Here is a 12,161-nt window from a genome sequence, read left to right on the forward strand (position 1 = left end):
CTTATATCAAAACAACTTTATTTATAAAACAACCTCATTCTTAGATCAAAACAACTTCACTCTTAAAAACAACTTTAATTTTTGTCAAAAACAAGTAGATTTTGTGGGGAGCGGGCAGGTAGATGGGTTAAAGGGGGTCAAATATGTGGTGACAGAAAGAAATCTATGGGAGGTGAACACACAGTGTAAACATATATATATGTCTTACTGTTAAAGTGTACAGCTGAAACTTATTGGATTTCATTAACCAATGTCACCATAAAAAAATAATTAATTTTATAAAAGAATTAACATTATCGAATTTATTTTATCATGGTCTTAAGATCTCATGCCTAATTTTTTTCTAATGTGAATATTAGGCTAAATTTCACTAGATGATACACTAAGTGAAGTTGATTTTATTTTCCTGTTGGGTAGTAGGTACAAGGCTTTTATCTTTATTTTATCTTATTACCAGTCTCACAGTTAGGACTGCCAACATTTATGGTCTGCTGCTTGACTTAACAGCAAATAGCAATTTGAGTTGACAGCCAGTGATCACCTGGGGGGAGGGTGGGGACTGAAGGACCAGCAGGGAGCTCAGGGCTCTAGTGAAATGCTGCTTCCCAAATTTGCCAGATCCTCCTCCTTCATATGCAACTTATTCTGCTTCACCCAATCCTAAAAACCGTCAGACAAACACTTGAGGGAGCCGCTGAGACCATAATGATGATGATAAAGATGGTGATGGATAAAACAAGCCCAGGACCACAAGTAGCTGCCAATAGGGCATCCTCACTGTGTGGCCGGCATAGTGAAGGACACCCCAGTGATCTTTTTTAACTGTCAACACTCGGGTCATTCTTGGTCACAAGTGCACACTGGGCCTTCTGCTGGGGTACCGAGCTTCCGGACACAGTGAGTACCGTCTTTAACACCAGGATAGCAGAACAGGACATGCTCAGTGCCCAGGGCAGCAGAGACCAGAAAACAGGGAGGGATGGCGTAATAGGCCCCAAACAAAATCAGACGGTGACTGTCACCTGTTTTTCTTAGTAACTGACAAACAAGAACACCTGATGTGGGACATTAATCAAGGGAAGCCCCCACATCCCTAAGCCACCACTCATTTTTGTTCCTGCCAGCACGAAAGAAACAAAACTATCCTAAAGACAGGAGCACGTCAGATTTTAGAACTATAACTTTCAACTTTCTGTTAAAAAAAGTACAACTTTACTAACTAGGTAAACATGACTATTTTTTTTCCCACTTGAAGCCTTGGACCACAAAGTGCCAGTGTTGAAACCAAGCCAGTCTGGGCAGGAAGTGGGCCGGCTGGGAGGAAGCCACACCCAGCAACCAGAAATGTATTGACTCTGGCCAGCTCATTTCAAAGGAACACAATCAATGTTGGAGGAAACAAAATAAACTCTCAATAAAAATGTATTCGTGAAGCAGTTTCAAGGCAGTGCGTTTAACTAGATGAGCATTACTGAGGAATTCCTTTCATGTGCACATAGGGTCAAAGAGAGTAAACCCTTAGAGGAAACGTTTAAGAACCTAGAACTTTGAAGCCTGTGAAAAGTCTCAGTTAATTCATGGGAAAAGTGGAAAATATATAAAATATGCTTCGCCATTTCATTAAACCCATCTCTCCACCAACACACACATTATCCTCTCCTATCACCCCAGGGGGTCTCTACCAGGTTTATTTTGTCCCTCGGGACATTCAGGAATGTCGACACACTTAGGGATGCCTTCCAACTTCCTACAGTGCACAGGACAACTCTACCCCCATGGCAGTAGTGCCACAGTGGAGAATCCCTGCCCCACGGAGATGCGGATGGTGACTCCTACTTCTGGAGGGCACGAGATGCGACAGGCTGCAGGGAAGACCACTTGATCTGCTGTGTTGACAGCAGAACACACACTTGGTGAGCTGGGCAGCCAGAAGGAACTGCTATTCGTTAACTCGGGAAACAATGCTCCAGAGTGTGAAGCTACTGTTCTGGACTGCTATAAACATTAATATGCAACTTCCAGCACGTTGAGAGTCACAGAAATAATTCGCAGTCTGTGCATGAACCTTAGTAAAAAGACAATTGCTAACAAGAAACAATGAAGAACAGGTTCCAAAGTATTTGCAACTGGGACGTCTCCCTTGTCCTATTTTTGCATGACATCATTTTAACATGTTAAAACCGGTCAAGAACTTTCCCAACTTTACTATGGTAATCATTTTGCAATCTATACGTGTATCCAATCGTCACGTGGAATTCCTTAGACTCGCACAACGTTATATTGCAATTATGTCTCAATAAAGCTGGGGAGAAAGAACTTTCCCCATTTATTTCAGAGGACAAAGAGAGAACAAGTAGTTAATTCTCACGGTTCTTAAGGCATATAAACCCACTTAGAATGCCACTGACATCCTATCTACAAATCCTCAGCACACGGCATTCTCATGAAACAAGCCTCCTGCTCTCTTTAGGGCAGCAGTGGACTCACGGGTTCGGTTCCGCGTTTTGTAAGTGCAGGTGTAGAGGCTGCAGGGCCTCGCTGGCATGGGCCTCGGAATCTGGAACCTTCTCCACAGCAATCTGCATGGAGAAGCTTGAAGGATGGCTCTCAGGCTATTCATCACCGCCATCTTTGGCTTGAAGTGTTGATCAGTTCCCAAAGAACTTGCAGGAACCTAATAACCTAGAGGCAGGAGGACAGAGGAGGAACAGCTGTCAATCGTAGAAACCGACGATCATGTGGCAACCTGTCAGGAGGACGAAACATTCAGACTATTATCCACACCGTGGCGAGGGGGAGACGGAAACAAGAGTCCATAGTTTATCCTCTTGTTCCTCAGACTCAGTGGTCACCTCATGGCAGCGTCCGGATGACTGACTCATGTGCTCAGCCTTTCCCTTGGGGTTTGCAAATATTAGAGGTCCAGAGAAATGATCCTCTTTAAACATAGAAGGAAAAAGACTGTTTACAATACAGCTTCTTAAAATTAAAAAATATTTACTCCACGAAAGCCAAATGGTCCAGCATGGTATTCATATGTGAAAAGCAACCAAAGGTTAAAGCTCCTTCTAGGCAGCCTGAATAAAAAAATCAGTCTGCATGTGTATGGCTTAAGAAAAAAAAAAAAAAAAACCCAAGATACATCCTGCCAAAATAATCATGGGCGGTTTTGAAATCTAAGCTTAAATATAATCTGTGTCTCTGCCAGTGTTAGGTGTAACACAATTTACCTCGATTATGAGGAAAATGGAGGTTAATCCTGAACTAATCTACAAGTAGATTCAATTTGAATATCCATTTATGACCGCACTGAGACCCCCACCCTTCACATGTTCGTCTCAGAAGACAGTGCTTTCCAAGGCACCTACCAGTGTTCTGAAATCATAATGATACTAACTCTGAATGCTTCTTCCCCACCCCTACCCCCCAATACGGCTTCATCCGCTTTTCCTGAAAACTTCTTTCCCCATACCAAGCAAGCATACAAGGTTAAATGAAAAAAAAAAAAAAACAAAAAACCACCTTTTTTTCTTGATTTTATTCACTCCACAATAGATTTCAAGGTGTTTAGAGTGACCACATTTGGACAGCCGTTCAGGACACCATGTAAGCAGCCATGAGTATGGTTTAGCTGCATGGCTGAGTGCCTTAGTCCTCAGGGTTCATGCCTTCCCTGGACCACTCTCCCTCCCTCAGTGCCTGGTTAATTCTATCCATCGTATGACAATCACACGAAACATCACTTCCTAGAAGCCTCCGTTGACCATGCCCTCTCTTGTGAGCCCAGTGCCCTTTCCTTCTTGGTCACGGTGCTCATCACAAATTAATTAGCTCATCAGGAAGGTAAATTGTGACTCCATCTTCCCAGCTTCGAAGCCCCATGGTGGTAGGGACCATGTCTGTCTTGGTCACGGCTATATCTTTTAGGGGCACAGTACCTGGCACATGATGGCTGCTTGATGATCTGAGTAGGGTTCCTTGATGATGGAAAAGACCTTGATCCTAATTTCAAAGCTGAGAACTGTCAAGTGATTGCTAGTATGTTCTTGGACATCATTAAGGGTTTTTCCTTCATCCACATGCCACCATCGCCCATTTGGAGGATTATTTATCCTTTTAAATTATTTACACTTTTAAATCCTTGTATTCTAAGAGGAAGCTCTCATATCCCCACCTATAAGATCTGAAAGACCCGCGAAGTTCTGCCTGATCTGAAAGAGGCACATACCGAAATATGAACCTCACATGGTCATATTCCTGAAAAATCTGCCAGGAATCAATTTTCATTTCAATATTTATTATCGTTTCCTTTGCTCCAGGCCCTGAGTTGGGTGCTGGATGCAAAGATGAACAAGGTCACAAAAAGGAAGCCCTGATCCATGCTGCAATGTGGATGAACCTAGAAAACGTGATGCTGAGTAAAAGAAGCCAGATGTACAAGGTCATATATGGTATGATTCCATTCATAAGGAAATACTTAGAAACGGGAAATCTACAGACAGCAAGCAGTTTGGTGGTTGCCAGGGGTTGAAGGGGGATGAAGAGTAATTGATTAATGGGTACAATTGATTAATGGGTTTTCTTTTGGGGTGATGTAACTGTTTTGGAACTAGATAGAGGTAGTGGTTGAACAACGCTGTGAATGTAATGAATGTTCCTGAATTATACACTTTAAAATGGTTGATTTTATGTTATCTGAATAGTAAAATATGCATCATATGAGAAAGGAAACAACACATCAATCCAGTTCTCGGCAGGTGTTAGTGCCTCCTCAGATTCCACCTCCTGCCTATCAGAGGCCAGGTGCAAATAGACGCAAAAAGAGAAACTGAGAGGGTGCTAAAGACACATGTCGCTTACAGACTTGAACTTTATCATTCATACCATCTTTCCAGGAAGAGTATAACATACAAAGAAAGCGCACTAGGATCCCCAGCGATGCAGAGAAAGAGGACCCACCCACATTCTGATTTCCCCCGCCCCTCTCTTCTACTTCACTGCTATTAACTGGCTGTGAACTAGCTCTTCTTTCCTGTACTGCTGCCCTTGACCCTGCCAGATGAGCTGGACGGAAGCCTAGATCCCAGGAAAAGGAGAGAGAAATCACACCTGAGGTGTGTCCAGTGAAAGCAGGAAGCAGAGCTACTTCCTCTTACTACCCTAAAAGGAACAACTGAGGGCTCCAGGCAGAACTCTTTACAATTAGCTATTAACAAGCCATGTGCCCAGACAAATATTGCAAAATGGGGTGTGACAAGGAGCCAACCTTTCAGCCTGCTGCCATGTGCTCTGTTGTCCACATCACTTTGCCAATGAACTCACTGACCTCAGGGAGTGGAGATGCTTGTCACCACGTGAAAAGGGACTGGTAGGAAGCCTGTGAACCCCACGGAGGCTCCTCGCCTGTGAGCCTAACTCCCCACCTGGGGTCTTTAGGCTACTGACACCTCAAGTATGTCTTCACTGCCAAAAGGGTTGAAAATTCTCAAACCAAGTTAAAATCACTTTTGTTCATCGTAGTTTTATGTGTGTTTGTATATATACATTTCTGCAGGGAGCAGGTATGTCAAAATGTTCCTCAATTCTGTTCTTCTTTCTGTTGACTTCTATTCCTGAATTAAACAATAATGAGCTACTATTTCATGCAAAGCACTGTCCTGGGTAAAGATGAAAAAGTCATATTTTCCCTTCCATTTCCAGAAGCTTGCAATCTACAAGGAAAAATTATTTAAACAAAGAACTTCTGTTTTTTAAATTATCTTTCTATGTTGTGGTAAAACGTACAAATATTTATCATTTTTACCTTTTTGAAGTGTATAATTCAGTGGCATTCAGTACATTCATAATGCTGTGTACCCATCACCAGAATCTATACCCAAGCTTTTTCATCATCCCCTACATAAATTCCACCCATTAAATAACTCCCCACCCCTCCTGATCCCCCAAACCCCAGCGCCTTCTATTCTACTTTCTGTCTCTATGCATTTGCTTATTCTACATACTTCATGTAAATGGAATCACATTAATATTTTCCCTCTGAGTCTGGTTTATTTCACTTAGCATAATTAAACAAATACTTCTTAATCAAAGCCAGATGTAAAGACAGCCCAGACTTAATTCAATGAAAACGTAGGACAGAGGCTCTAAATTGCAGAAGGATGTGACATCTGAATCATGTGTCACAGGAGACAGACAATTTCAACAAGAGGGGCAAAGGCTGAGAGATGGACAAGGATAATGTCAGCAATGATGAGGACATTTAGGGGGACAGGAGTGCTTAGGAGCTAAGGCCAGAAAGGACAGTTGAGATTGAAATAGGCAGAACTTTGGGTTAATTTGGTAATCAGACCCAGTTTCAGGGGAGGTGGACAAACATGTGGAAAAGGACTCCTTTCTTACTTACGATCTAGATTTAAAAAGAAGACTCAGTCATTTCTGGGAACACAATGCCAAGTGCACCGTATACTCGACAGAAGGGACTTGCTGGTTTGTCCTCCAAAGAGAAGGTTGTGATAAGACAAGGCTAATATGCCTGACCGCCGAGGGAGTTGTAGACAAGTGGGCATGCCCGTGGCCCTGCAAAAGGCGCCATGTGAAGCCTGAAAGCACCTAGTTCCAGAGCCCTGAGGCAAGGCTGAGCTGGAGCTGGCTGGCTGGGACTGACTTCTGGGCCACAGCCATGCCCCGGGGACTGCTCTGTGCTCTGATAGTCATGCTATCTGCACAACACCAAGGCTGGAGGCTGATGACACCTGACCCAGAAGAACTGCCTCTTGCCCACTTCTAGACTGGCTCTCTAGGGCCAGGGGGACACAAGAGCTCCAGACGGCCTAACGTCAACTCTGGGTCATCCTCCTCCGCGAAGCCCACCCACTAGTGGTCTGGAAGTCTGAACCTCTCTATTTGTCTCCCAGGAATGCTGCTGATCTCACCGCAGGGGACACTGACTCTGAAGATCACCTTGTGTTTTTAGACAAAAAAAAAAAAAAAAAAAAATCCTGTTTTTTGTAATGGAGCCAAGTGCATTCGAACTTCTCATAATCCCAAGTCTGCTATGAATAACTGTTAAGGTGTTGGCCAAGCAGATGCCCAGGGGATGCAGTGGAAGGCGAGGCTGGACGGGGATTTAAGATTAATTCAGAGAATACTAATTTCCAAGAGGCTGGAAGGCTTTCGGATATTACTGATGTATATAAGAGGAAGCACTGATGGTTTCTGATGACTCCATCAGCACAGGATGGATGAGCATGGGCAAAGGGTGGAGCTGGGGCAGTTAGTGACACGGTGATTCCTTCAACTGTTCTACGGTCAATCCATCACTCTTATTTTTTCATTCACCGAGACATCAATTAGACATCTATTAAATGCCAGACACTGTTCTAGGTTCTTTGGGGGAACAAAACAAAGTCTCTACCCTTGTGGAACTTTTGTCCTGGTAGGGGGAGACAGACAATAAACAACAATTTAATACATAAGTCGGTCATAAGAGACAATTAACTTAAAATATGTTCAGTGAAAAGTAGAGCAGGATAAGATGAATTCGAAGTGCCCCTGGGAATGGGGTGTTGAATTTTTAAATAAATTGTTCGGGGGAGGACTTATTGAGAAGGTGAAATCTGAGCAAAGAATTGAGGGAGGTAAAGAATTTGTTACATGGCCAGCAGGAGGAAGGGTACTCCACGCAGAGGGAATTGCTTGTGCAAAGACCCTGAGGTGGCAGTGTGTCTGCCACATTCGAGGGATAGTAAGGAGGCCAATATGGCAGGAGTGGAGGGAACCGGGAATAGAGTAGGAGATGAGGTTGGGAGGTAATGGATGCCAGAGCAAGCAGATGTCTAGGCAATGGTCAAGATTCTTTCTCTAACTCAGGTTTCTCAACCTCAGCAGTGCTGACATTTTGGACCAGATAACAATTTGGTTTAGGGGCTGTCCTGTGCCTTGTAGGATGTTTAGCAGCATCCCTGGTCTCTACCCACTAGATGCCAGTGGCACCCTCCCTCCAACTGTGATGATCAAAACCATCTCCAAACATTACAGATGTCCCTTGGAGAAGGGAGATCGCCTCTGATTGGGACCCACTGCTCTAAGCAAAATGGGGACACAATGGAGTTTTGGGAGCAGAGGAGGGACATAATCTGATTTATATTTTTAAAAGGTCATTCAGGATGACCTTTTGGAAATCAACTGGGATGGGAGGCAGGAAAGAAGCAGGGAGACACTTCAAGACCATCTGGGAGCTGGACCCAAGCATGTAGCAGGGGTGGTGGCGAGAAATGGTTGGGTGTTGGCTCTGTCTTGGAAATATAGCCCGTAAGATGTGCAAGAAAGGAGCCAAGGATGACTGGAAGGTTCTTGGCCTGAGCGACTGGCAGGACGGAGTTGCCATGAACTGAGATGAGGACAACAAGTATGTGGAACAGGTTTGGGGTGGGAAATCAGTAGCTCAGATTTGGGCATGTGATGTTTGAAATGAAATTCCAATAATCCAAGTGGAGAATATGAAGCACTGAACCGGACAGTGGCAGTAAAGACGGACAAGGAACTTTGTATTTAAGACATCGCCATTGGTGGTGGTGGTGGGCGGGGGGGACATAGAATTTGCACTCAACTGTCAAAGAGAAAAGGTAAGAAGCTGAAGAAGGCCTCGTGATTTTACGGCTGGATGCTACGGCTGGATGCTGCTGCTGGTGGAATGAGGATGGACCCCCTGAACAGAGAAATACGACCAGCATGAGGAGAAGGTGGGAAGGGAAAGAAGGCACTGTTCATCTAATATACTGGATCTGAGGTCCAAGGGACAGGTGAGAGGAAAGGTCTGGAGAGAGGTGGTGATACAGCTCAGCTGGTGCTCAGGAAAAGTCCTGAGGCTAGAGAGAGAAGGAAAACCCCTCCCCCCAAGAGTAACAGGTGTACACGGGGAGACTGACAAACTGGAGTGGAGGCCAAGAGATGGAGGAGGAACAGCCAAAGGCAATCGAGGAAGGAATGGAGCATGGAAGGTCAGGGGCAAGGAGGTTCCCAGGACAATCCAAATAACAGAAACTCTATTTAGCTAATGCTAGGCTACAATACCTATAACAATACATCAGGTTATTTATACTCAAGCCGAAAGCCCCTCTGTTATGTTACAAGTTTTACTAAGAGATGGCCATTTAAACTTACCCAGGATCTCATAAAACCCAAGCTTGGGAAACCACAAATAATGTGTAATTATCAAACATAATACATAAAGATGAACTACTACCATACATTACCAGATTTCACAGAAAATCTGTCCTTACTTAAGTTTGTCCTTAAAGATAGGGACAGTTAAGCTAAAAATAAAAGGTCAAAGCGAGAGGCAACAAGTGTTTGAGATTCAGGAAGCACTAAATCAGGCAGAAACCAAAATAGTGGTCTGATTAGGAGGCGAAGATGAGAGATTTTTATGAGAAAGGGAAGGGGAATAATTATATGAATAGAAAAAAATTTATATGGGTGTTAATAAGGTAGAGAATGAATTTCTACAGATGCAGATAAGCTAACAAAGTGATGCTAATTCTAAAGAACATCTTTCATTTTCAGTCAGGTAGTCATGTCTACTTTCCTATGAGCTTTGCAAACAGTTGTTTGGGATACAACCGACTTAAGGCCCAGTCCAAAGGTCATCTGCCCAATTTTAACATTCCAAAAGAGTAAGAGTTGCAAGACAGTTCCTTTGGGATGACAGCTCTGACTCCATTTTAAAGCGGTTCCATTTAGTTAATTTTTACAAAACCATGGGCTGGCTGTGGCCCAGGAGGGCTAAGCCTTCTGTACTATATGCCTTTGCTATCACTATTTATGTACGTCCTTGGATTTTACTAACACGTCCCTCATCTGCTGATTTGCAGACTTAGAAATGTGTGAAAAAGATTCTGAAAGCCTTGAAGAATCATTCATAAATCATATATTTATTAAATGACAAACAGTTTGAACACTGCCTGATTAAGCAAAAGAGACATTTATACATGTGCAAGAGATAGCAAAAAAAAAAAAAAAGACCTACTAAAGGTTATGATTACATTGAAAAATATTCCTTGATTCTTATCAGATTGACTCTTCATTTTTTCAGCCTCTTACAATTCTCTGAATTTAAGGTTTTTCCATGTCTTGTCTGAGAAAATAGCTTCCTCCTGTCACCCACTTCTGAGAGTATGTTCCTAATCGGGAGTTACCAAAGGTTTCAAAATACATTTCTAGTAACTGCTTCATGTGCTGCAACTAACAGCAGCCCATGAGATGAAATGCATTATATTCCCTTCCATCAGATTTCCAAAATGTTCATGTTTATTCAATCACTCACAACTCACTCACCCAGTCTTTACTGCGTTCCAACTGTGAGGCTGCACAGCCTTTCACCAGGCTCCAGGGAGGTGTGTATAGGCACAGAGAATGGTGCCCTTGCTGCTCTCGGCCTTCCAGTCAATTTCAGGTCTGGTACTGATGTAAAGATTACCTGAGTAAAGGAGGAAGGCCCTAGATAGCAGAAAGGTTTTCCATTTCCAACATATCCCAGAATAGCGAGCATTCTGACGGATGTGCAGGGGCAGATCAGGGGTAGGGTCGGGGGCAGCATCCTTCACCAGAGAAGTCTGGCTACCCCTTTCCATATTCCGGCCAAGTTTTTGATGGCAGAGTGAAGATGGCTAGATTATCAGTAAAGGCAGTAGGGGAAGCAGAAAACAATGTGGTTTGCAGTGGCTGGGAGAGAACAAGTTCTATCCAAATTAAGGTGTATATATTAGCTTCTGGTACCTCTCAGAGCTTCCCAGTTAAAATACATGGGAGAGGAGGGCACTTATCTGAATAGTAACGAGTTACCACCAGCCTCAAGGCAGTAGCAATTAACACTGAACGCCACAAAGACTCACTTTTGTACTTCAGAGGTTCTCCTCCAATGATGGAGCTGGACACAAAACAAAAAGGCTAGGAGGAATTTCTGAATAGAGAAGGCTGAGATTTGTCCCGGCGACACAGCTGACGCTGATCCCTTGCTTTCAGGATGGCTGCGACCCGTGCACAGACCCTGGGCATAGTCAGGGGAGGGAAGAAATGCAATATGGACCCTAGCCAGTCCCAACTTGCCGCACCTCGGCTTGTGAAACTGCAATCTCAGATTTGTAGCCCTCATTACTGTCTCCAGCTATTTCACGCCAGGTTGGACTTTTCTTGAGTTATTCATATCCACCAGCCCTAGCAACACTCGCTCCTAAGGAAACGCCCTCACGGCCCCTCACCCCCCCATTCCCTGAGGCAGCTGTTTTCACGTCAAGTGCAAATAACCCTAAAGGAAGTGCAGCCATACGATTGGTGACTCCCATAGAAGAAGGCTGCAGGAGGCAGGGGTGGGACGTCGATGCCCTACCAGCCTCCTCAGTCCCTCCGGACGTCCCGTGGGGATCCCGGCAATATTTGCAAACAGCTGTCCGAGCTCCGAGACCCGGCGGGCGGGGGTGTGTGAGGACGGTCCCAGACTTTCCGAGGCGGCCAGCCCCCCCGCTGTAGACCCCAGCTCTTACCTGAGCGCTTTCCCGAGAGCACGAGCCTTGCGGCTGGCTCCAGTGCTGGGATCGGGGCTTGTAAGCTGGACCATCATTGCCACGCCCCCTCGTCAGGTCCCATCGCTCGGGCTACGCCCCTCCCCTCCAGGCCACGCCTCATAAGCATGGTCACGCCCCCTCCACGTTCTTACTGCCCTGGCCTGGCCACTGCAGACCGTGGTCCTCTCTGCCTTTCGGGCTGTCTGCCCCATCCCGCGAAGGCCACGCCCTTCTCATTGGGCCACGCCCACCAGCTCCTCCTCGCCCGCTTCTTGGTCACGCCCCTGTGCTCCCCTCCTGCTCCGTCCCTCCTGCCTCGCAGAACCCATTACCCTCCCGCGTCCGGGGCGGGACTGGGTCGCAGGAATTTGATGTCTCTTGGGCAACCTCCTCAACTTGTCTCTAGAGAAATCCTCCAGGGCCCGGGAACTGAACGCTGGCGTCATTTTGTCTGGTGAAATCCGACCGCCAGCTACAAAATGACTTTCCTCGTTTTTTTTCCCATTTCCAAACATCAAGACGATATATTGAGAGCCGGTGGCTCAGTAGAGAAACGCAAACACTGCACGGGGTCATGCAACCGTGTTCCCTTCCATTAGT

At 45.0% G+C, this 12,161-nt stretch overlaps 1 protein-coding gene across 3 annotated transcripts in view; it reads right to left on the bottom strand.

Moving 5' to 3' along the window:
* The window catches only part of CA5B (carbonic anhydrase 5B), a 28,971-nt gene extending 17,321 nt beyond the window's left edge, over window positions 1-11,650 (bottom strand). The window contains exons 1-4 of one of the 3 annotated variants that reach the window (XM_015589128.2): window positions 11,541-11,650; window positions 10,893-11,047; window positions 10,336-10,477; window positions 2,488-2,682 (exon numbers count right to left, since the gene is read on the bottom strand). In XM_015589128.2, the coding sequence (XP_015444614.1) occupies window positions 2,488-2,629 (142 nt within the window). In that variant the 5' untranslated portion in view covers window positions 2,630-2,682; window positions 10,336-10,477; window positions 10,893-11,047; window positions 11,541-11,650. The remainder of the gene's footprint in view (window positions 1-2,487; window positions 2,683-10,335; window positions 10,478-10,892; window positions 11,048-11,540) is intronic. The other 2 variants (XM_015589129.2, XM_025046636.1) reach the window with 2 other exon arrangements.
* Between the last annotated feature and the right edge of the window lie 511 nt (window positions 11,651-12,161).

The sequence above is a fragment of the Pteropus alecto genome, unplaced genomic scaffold, assembly GCF_000325575.1.
Source record: "Pteropus alecto unplaced genomic scaffold, ASM32557v1 scaffold23, whole genome shotgun sequence".
Lineage (NCBI taxonomy): Eukaryota > Metazoa > Chordata > Mammalia > Chiroptera > Pteropodidae > Pteropus > Pteropus alecto.